The sequence below is a fragment of the Mus musculus genome, chromosome 4, assembly GCF_000001635.26.
Source record: "Mus musculus strain C57BL/6J chromosome 4, GRCm38.p6 C57BL/6J".
Lineage (NCBI taxonomy): Eukaryota > Metazoa > Chordata > Mammalia > Rodentia > Muridae > Mus > Mus musculus.
The window spans coordinates 101,981,509-101,990,597 of NC_000070.6; the positions used below are offsets into that span (position 1 = coordinate 101,981,509).

A 9,089-nucleotide genomic window follows, 5' to 3' on the forward strand; every position below is an offset into this window, starting at 1 on the left:
TCAGAATGATGCCCTCCAGGCCCATCCATTTGCCTAGGAATTTCATAAATTCATTCTTTTTAATAGCTGAGTAGTACTCCATTGTGTAAATGTACCACATTTTCTGTATCCATTCCTCTGTTGAGGGGCATCTGGGTTCTTTCCAGCTTCTGGCTATTATAAATAAGGCTGCTATGAACATAGTGGAGCATGTGTCCTTCTTACCGGTTAGGACATCTTCTGGATATATGCCCAGGAGAGGTATTGCTAGATCCTCCGGTAGTACTATGTCCAATTTTCTGAGGAACCGCCAGACTGATTTCCAGAGTGGTTGTACAAGGTTGCAATCCCAGCAACAATGGAGGAGTGTTCCTCTTTCTCCACATCCTCGCCAGCATCTGCTGTCACCTGAATTTTTTATCTTAGCCATTCTGACTGGTGTGAGGTGGAATCTCAGGGTTGTTTTGATTTGCATTTCCCTGATGATTAAGGATGTTGAACATTTTTTCAGGTGCTTCTCTGCCATTCGGTATTCCTCGGGTGAGAATTCTTTGTTCAGTTCTGAGCCCCATTTTTTAATGGGGTTATTTGATTTTATGGAGTCCACCTTCTTGAGTTCTTTATATATATTGGATATTAGTCCCCTATCTGATTTGGGATAGGTAAAGATCCTTTCCCAATCTGTTGGTGGTCTTTTTGTCTTATTGACGGTGTCTTTTGCCTTGCAAAAGCTTTGCAATTTTATGAGGTCCCATTTATCGATTCTTGATCTTACAGCACAAGCCACTGCTGTTCTATTCAGGAATTTTACCCATATCTTCGAGGCTTTTCCCTACTTTCTCCTCTATAAATTTCAGTGTCTCTGGTTTTATGTGGAGTTCCTTAATCCACTTAGATTTGACCTTAGTACAAGGAGAAAGTAATGGATCAATTTGCAATCTTCTACATGATAACAGCCAGTTGTGCCAGCACCATTTGTTGAAAATGCTGTCTTTTTTCCACTGGATGGTGGTGGGCAATATTTTAATGTATTAGTCAATTTGGTTTGCAAATATCTTACTGAGAATTCTTGTGTCTATGTTCATAAGACATTTTGTGTCTTGTTTATGAGAGAATAAAGATACAATTTTCTTCTTTGAAAAAAAAAAGAAGTTAAACCATCTCTATTGGGCGATGTTTCTAAGGATTCATTTAGTTTTATTTTATGTGTATGGGTGTTTGCCTATATTCATGTAATGTATACAATGTCAGTGCAGTCCAAGAGACCACTCTAAACCACAAAGGCTATTGCTGTTTTACTTGTTTGTATCATCCCAGAACTTGTAAGTATGATGTAGTGATGAAGACACAACACAATTTGGATAGCGGACTGGAAGGAACCCCGCAGGACTGACCTGGAAGTTGTATGCACAAATGTGCTGTGCCCATTGCTAGAGAGAAAGCTTCCTTATTGTTGGTTCGGTCTCAGTGAGCCCCGATTGTCAAGCCTAAGAAACACAACAGCCCAAGACACGGCAAGATAGACGGGTGCGAAAGCGACACTCATATCTCAGGGGTGACCAACAGCCGCCTAATGGGACTTCTCTTTTTCTCAATAGGATGGGATTTAAACCTGGGACTAGAAACAGTCAACTACCTGTGGCTGGTGAGATTGTGGACCCTAGAGGAAAACCTATTACTGCCTCACTTCTAAGCCAGGAGAAGTTCCAAGAGCATTCAAAGTACCCATCCTTGTATCTACAGACAGATAAGTGTAGCTCTTACCCCTTATCAAAAAAGTTTCCTGTTTCTTTGTTCATCTGAAGCAGATGAATTTCATGACAGGAATCCACAGTGGTAAAAAAAAAAAAGTAGAATAAGAAAGAATGGGGTGCCCATCCCCAGTTAATACATCTAGAACCCAACTCCTACACTTAAGGCTTAGGGAATATAAGGGAAGAGGGGACAAAAAGATTGTAAGAGCCAGAGGGCCAGTATTTCCAATATGATGTAGTGTCTTTTAAGTATGACAAAAAAAAAAAAAAAAAAAAAAAAAAAGCTGCACCCAACTGTAACAACGGGGACAAAGATCTGCACAAAGACAACACCAGTTGACATCCCACAGCGAATGGGGAAAATTCACAAGGCCTCAGCAAGGGATAAAGAACTGTGCCAATGTGTTCTTCAAAACTATTGCCCTGTTTGTCTTCTGACAGATTCACTGTATCTGTTTTTTTATTGTTAAGGTCTTTGATCCATGTGCACTTCCATAGTGTGTTGAAGGAGAGTGTGTTGGAGGTAAAGGTGGCCCAGAGATCTAAGATAGAATCAAACACAACTAGTCAAAAAAGTCAATGAAATGATGCCTAATGATATTCATCTATACTCATATATTGGTGCCTAGAATTGTCTTCAGAGAGGCTTCATCCAGTAAGTGATAAAAACAGATGCAGAGACACTCCCCCCCCCCCCACCAGCCAAACATCAGGCAGACCTTGGGGAATCATGCTGAAGAGGGGGAAAAAGGATTCTAAGGGCCAGGGTGGTCAAGAACACCACAAGAAAATCCACAGAATCCACAATCTGGACACAAAGGGGCTCAATTAGACGAAACAATCAGGGAGCTTGCATGCTTCTAACCTAGGCCCTCGGGATCCATGTTTTAGTTGTGTGGATTGGTGTTTTGGTGGGACTCCAAAGACAAAGCAGGCAGTATTCCTGATGCTTTGCCTTCATTTGGAACCCTTGTCCTCCTTCTGGGTTGCTTTGTCCAACCTAATATGAGGGGAAGTACCTAATTGATATGCCATGTTTGGTTGATATCCCTGGGAGACCTGCCCTTTCCTGAATGGAAATGGAAGAGAAGTGGATAGGGAGGGAGGAGGTGCAGGGGAGGGAGGAGGTGTTGGGAGGAAAGATGGAGGGTGAGGAAACTTCCATCAGAATCTAATATATGAGTGAAGTTAATAAACAAAAAGAAGATAAGTATTTGTAAAATATACTAAATCTATAATTTAAAAGGCAAACATTAAAAAAGACAGAAAGAGGGAACTACAGGGATAAATGGCTGCTAGAACAGGGAGAATCACTCATCTCCCAGGACCAGCCCAGGGATAGGTTATTGGGTTACCAATTCCAAGTGGTTTTCCCTAAACCCGTGTATGTGAGCAACACTGATGGGACTCATCAGGATGTATTGATAAATGGGTTTGTAACAGTAATTACTATCGAAGAGGTCGTGAAGTTGAGAGGGGCCCGGCGGTGGTGGCGCACGCCTTTAATTCCAGCACTTAGGAGGCAGAGGCAGGCGGACTTGCTGGTGGGGACCTAGCGATCTGAGTGGAGAAATTGTGGAGTTCAGAGTCAGAATCTTCCACGACATAAAAACAGGTCAGCCATTGCCCGCCAGTGCATGGCAGGCCAGGCTGCCAAGGGCAGAGGCGCAAAAGCTGGAGTGTGCTGGTTCTTTTGTGTTTGTTTTTGTTTTTGGCTTTTTTCGAGACAGGGTTTCTCTGTGTAGCACTGGTTGTCCTGGAACTCACTCTGTAGACCAGGCTGGCCACCAACTCAGAAACCCGCCTGCCTCTGCCTCCCGAGTGCTGGGATTAAAGGCGTGCGCCACCACTGCCCGGCGTGCCGGCTCTTTTTTTAATGTTTCTGCAACAGGCACAAGCCTGGGCTACGAAATGAGTTTCATTCAGGATTGAAAGGATATCCAACTGCACAGAAGCCTCCTTTGCAGGCAATACCATATTTTGAAGTGTGAACAAAAACTCAGAAGAATTGATAGATATATTGTCTCAGTTCTTTCTCTGGACCCCAACCTGACTTGGGAAACTCTCCTCCCTTTCGTCTTTGTACACTGAGCTTCTCCTCTAAGACTCACATGTGCAGGTGCTCTGTCGGGAGCTATCATAGGACAAGCTAATAACTAGCAGATGAGTCTGCTTTGGATTAATTAATAATCCACGAATGATTTGCTCCCAGTCAAGGCCGAAGAGAAAATTCGTTTTAGGAAACGTTCCTGCTATTATGCTTTCCTGTTATTATTAAACATATAATAGTCACTGGGTATTAGCTGACAGTTTTTAGCAGATCTCTGCAGAACAACTAAGATGTACTGTCTTGCAGTGATGCTATATAGACAAATCGATGACTTCTTAATTCTTTTGGCTTTTTGAGCCAAGGTTTCTCTGTGTAGCTCTGGCTGTCCTGGAAGTCACTCTATAGACCAGGCTGGCCTTGTACTCATATACATAAAAATAAATAAATCTTTAAAAAAAAGAATTCCTAAAATTATGTCAGTGTTTATTAAGCTCTTAAGCTCTTTTATACTGGGACTATTAGGTCCTTCCTGACAGTTAAAACTGCAATGAGAACTCTGCCACTCTGTTACCAGTTAATTGCTTCAACTACTCAGAGCACATTCCAAAAGGTTGTAAAACTATTAACCAAAGGTCATAAAATCGAAACAAATGATTTATTACAGGCAATGGCGCGGAAGGTAAAATATTGGCTGGGTTTATCTATATGAAACTTCGGTAATGCCAGGTGCATGCCATTAATCCAGGAGGCAGAGGCAGGCAGATTTCTGAGTTCGAGGCTGACCTGGTCTACAAAGTGAGTTCCAGGACAGCCAGGGCTATACAGAGAAACCCTGTCTTGAAAAACCAAAAAACAAAACAAAACAAACAAACAAAAAAGCAAAAACCAACCAACCAAAAAACCAAAAAACTTAATTAATAACTTAGTTATGATTGTTTTGTTTTGTTGTTGTTGTTTTTTTTGAGACAGGGTTTCTCTGTGTAGTTCATAACCAGTTGCAGGAATGAGGTTTATAAAGTACTATGAATGCTTCTGTCTTATTTTGCTAACGAATACATTTGTCTTTCTTCAAATTTCTTTAACATTAATTGTTTGAGACACTAAAAGAATGTTCCCAAGGGGACATTGCCCCATTGTGAATTTACAAATGCTTTTTCGATTGTACAAGGAATAGTTATATCATATTAGGTATATTCACAACCTTGTTATTGTTTCATGTGAACATGAGAGATTATTTGTGTCAAGTTGACAAGGGGTGGATTGTAGTGGCTATTCCAGGTTGTCAACTTGACTATATTTGGAATGATCTACAATCCAGAATTGGAAGACTCACCAGTGACCCTAATCTGGAGGCTGGGAGATAGAAGTTTCTGACCTGGATCTTGGTATGGAGATATTGAGGCATAGTGGCTATGGATTCCAGAAGAGTAAGACGGAGATCTCCGAGTTCAGGATCATCTGAGATTAAAGATGTGGTGGCACACACCTTTAATCTGGGCTACACCTTCTGCTGGAGACCATATAAGGACATTAAAGAAGGAAGGCTCACTCTCTCTCTCCTTTGCCTGCTTGCCATGTGGGACTGAGCAACCTCTAGATCCTTGGACTTCTATTCACAGCTGCTACTGACCATTGTTGGGAGTTGGACTGCAGACTGTAAGTCATCAATAAATTCCTTTACTATATAGAGACTATCCATAAGTTCTGTGACTCTAGAGAACCCTGACTAATACAGGTATTGTTCTTCCTATGGGTTTGCAAACCCCCTCAACTCCTTTATGCATATATATATGCATATGTATATGCATATATATATATGCATATTTAGCATTCCACAATATTCTGGCCATATTTAACATACTTGATATGGACTGCTGTCCTCTTGGCACATGTCTTAGTTCTTAGTTGTTTGGGTTTTTTGTTTGTTTGTTTTGTTTTTGTTTTTTGAGACAGGGTTTCTCTGTGTAGCCCTGGCTGTCCTGAAACTCACTCTGTAGACCAGGCTGGCCTCCAACTCAGAAATCCACCTGCCTCTGCCTCCTGAGTGCTGGAATTAAAGGTGTGTGCTACCATGCCTGGCTGTTTGTTTGTTTGTTTGCTTGTTTGTTTTTTAAATATTTTCATTTACATTTCAAATGTTATCCCAATTCCTGGTTTCCCCTGGAAACCCTTATCCCTTCCCCTGCTTAGATGAGGGTGTTCACCCACTCATCCACTCCCACCTCCCTGCCCATGATTCCCCTACTCTGGGGCATCTATTCAGCATTCAGAGTACCAAGGAAATCTCCTTTTGATGCCTGAGAAGGCCGAACTCTGTTACATATGCAGCTGGAGCCATGTGTACTTCTTGGTTTAGTCCCTGGGAGCTCTGGGTTGGTTGATATTGTTCTTCCTATGGGGTTGCAAACAGCCCTTTCTCTAACTCCTCTATTGAGGACACCTTGCTCAGTCCAAGGTTGGCTACAAGCATCTGCCTCTGTATTTGTACTGCACTGGCAGGGCTTCTCAGGAGACAGTCATTTCAGGCTCCTTTCTACATGCACTTCTTGGCATTAAGAGGAGCAGGGGTTGTTATCCCATGGTACAAAAGTTAACTTTTTCCACTGTGTGTGCTTACAAGAGAATCCACATGTGAGAGTGAACTTTTGGCTTGGAAACCATAAGATTGGATAATCCGGCAGACTGAGTTCTCTATTATTGCCAGAGCATGGGCTCTGCACTACTGGTTCCTGCAATGGTGAGAAATATGAATTCTCAAAACTTAGCCTGAAATTATGTCTGCTAAATGCTCCACCAGGTTCCTTCTGACTGAATATCTATCAGGATGAGCACCTACAACCCTCCCACACTCCTGCAGCTGGCACTGGACGGGGTGCTGAGGAAGGATTCCATAGACTTCTCTGATCTGGAGTACCTGCCCATCACGCTCTTCCCACCACTCTTCATAAAGGCCTTCAATAGCAGACACACAGAGATAGTAAAGAAAATGGTGGCAACCTGGCCCTTTCCCTGCCTCCCTGTGGGGACACTGCTTAAAACCGCTGGTGTGGAGATGCTGCAAGCTGTGCTGGATGGCATAGATATACTGCTGACACAGAATGTTAGTCTCAGGTAAGCAAGGCCTAAGGAGGCCAGAAGGGGAATCATAGGGTAAGACACACATGAGTGCAGGAAGAATGGGGTCAAACAGGACAGAGGCTAATGATGTCATCGACATGCAGGTCTATAGAATTACTATTCAAGTTGAAAGCTGATCTAAATGACAGTCATAGGTCAGGACAGCTCAGAGTACAAGTAGCTACAGTAGGATGAGCCTTTTTGTGGCTTTCCTACAGATACTAGATATGGAAGAGACACAAGCCAAGAGCAACTAAATGGAGGGAAGTGGGGCATGTCTCCAGATGCAGCTCATGCAGTGTTCTTGCCTGCCTGGTGTGAGGTGCTATGATGGAGCTGACATTAGACAAGTGGGATCCAAGCTGACTCCATGTTGGTTCCTGTTTTACATTATGAAACTTTGCCTTTATCCCTCACCGAAGGTGCAAGCTTCAAGTGTTGGAGTTGAGAGATGTACACCAGCATTTCTGGGATGTATGGGCTGGAAGAGAGGATGAAGTCCACTCAGCAGAGACTAAGAGTGAGAAGAAAGTAGGAGAGCGCATTTCTAGAAAACCACCGAGAGGTGTGAAGGTAGTCACTGACCTGAGACTTGGCTACCCTGTAATTGAACACCAAGCTTGCTTGCTGCAGTGGGCCCAGCAGAGAAAAGACCTTTTGAGAAAAGGCTCTTTGTGGCTATGCTGTCCAAAAATCAAGATTAATGGCCTCCCTTTATGTATTATGAGGGAGTTCTTAAACGTTTTCTACCCAAGCGATATCGATGAATTGGATCCATGCCCACATCAGTTTGTGTCCTTCCTGGATCTCTTTGTACTTTACTTTGGAAAGATGTGATATCTTTGCAAGTTACAACTAACCTGCATTAACTCAGATAGGGACATCTTTTCAGATACATTGGCAGACAAAGAGGAGAAGGGTGGTACCAAGTTCCTTTCTCAGTTCTCCAAACTCAACCATCTCCAGTCCTGTACTGAAGGACCTTCTGCAATGCACGGCCAATCTCAGCAAGTTGACTGTAGAGCTGTACCCTGCCCCTCTAGACTATTATGATGACATGCATGGTGTTGTGGTGGAGAGATTTTTCCAACTGTGTCCTGACCTCATGGATATACTCATGGCCAAAAGGCAGCCCAAGACAATCTTCTTTGCTACAGTCCCCTGCCCTCATTGTTGGATGTGCTGTGTCTATGAAATGAAGACCAAACTTTGCCACTGTTGGCAGTAAATAGGACAAGGTTACTTCTTGATACAGACAAATCAATGTCAAGGGGAAGGGAGAATTCATCGTGGGGTCCCAGAACCCATGGCTTTAGACACTGTTAGATGCATTGGAATCAGAATGATGTTCAGATTATTCAGAACACAGGAGATGGCATGACCTTGACAGAGTCACTGACCTCAGTTCTTGGTTTACCATTAGGGTGCCCTGTGACCTCATGAAGTGTGATCAAGGAAATTCTAGTTCAAGACCTTTTAGCATCAAACTGAACTGAAGTTATTTATTACATTTTCTTTCTCTCTTCAATTTCTACTCATTGGCTGCTAGGAGTACTATGTGCACAGTTATCAAACTGACTGGTCAGTGCAGACCTTCTGTTTATGAAAAGCAATTTATAGAGTGGCAGATGATTTCACTTCATGATACTCAGAAGAGAGATGGTATGAACATTTTGAACATGGCTGAAGCAAAAGTTCTTGCCCAGAGAACTGATTGTGCTGAGACCTGTTAACTCTTCAATTGTGAGCTCAGAGAGAGGGCAAGCCAACCATTTTATTCCCTTTGTCACTGTATCAGGTAACATTAAAATAATTTTACTCTGTTTGTGTTGGTCTTCATTAAAACACACGGATCTCCCTGTTTTCACATGCCATTGTGATGCACACTCAATCTATACAATCTACTAATTGTGAAGGGCTCTTGAACATCCTCCTCTGGAAAGAACCATTCTCGGGATGGGATGGGCTTGTGAAAATAGTGCGTCCCTACACAAGACCCCGATCATGAGCACAGTCTAGAAAAGGAAATGGGAACTGTTAGAACCTTCAGCTCCATCAATGTTTACAGAGATGACTACCACAGGCTAAGGACCTACCGTGACCATAGAGACTCTTCTATTGGAGAGAGGAAGTTTATTTGATATTCAAGTTCCTATTCATCAAGTGACAAGGCCAAGGAAGGGATTCAT

At 42.7% G+C, this 9,089-nt stretch overlaps 1 protein-coding gene across 1 annotated transcript; it reads left to right on the top strand.

Annotated features, from left to right (window-relative positions):
* The first annotated feature begins 5,331 nt into the window (after positions 1 to 5,331).
* On the top strand, positions 5,332 to 8,723 carry Gm12789 (predicted gene 12789). The gene is made up of 4 exons (NM_001085520.2): positions 5,332 to 5,439; positions 6,581 to 6,894; positions 7,323 to 7,473; positions 8,450 to 8,723. The coding sequence occupies exons 2-4, from the start codon at positions 6,608 to 6,610 to the stop codon at positions 8,504 to 8,506; spliced, it is 495 nt and encodes a 164-aa protein (NP_001078989.1). The 5' UTR covers positions 5,332 to 5,439; positions 6,581 to 6,607; the 3' UTR covers positions 8,507 to 8,723.
* The last annotated feature ends 366 nt before the right edge of the window (positions 8,724 to 9,089 follow it).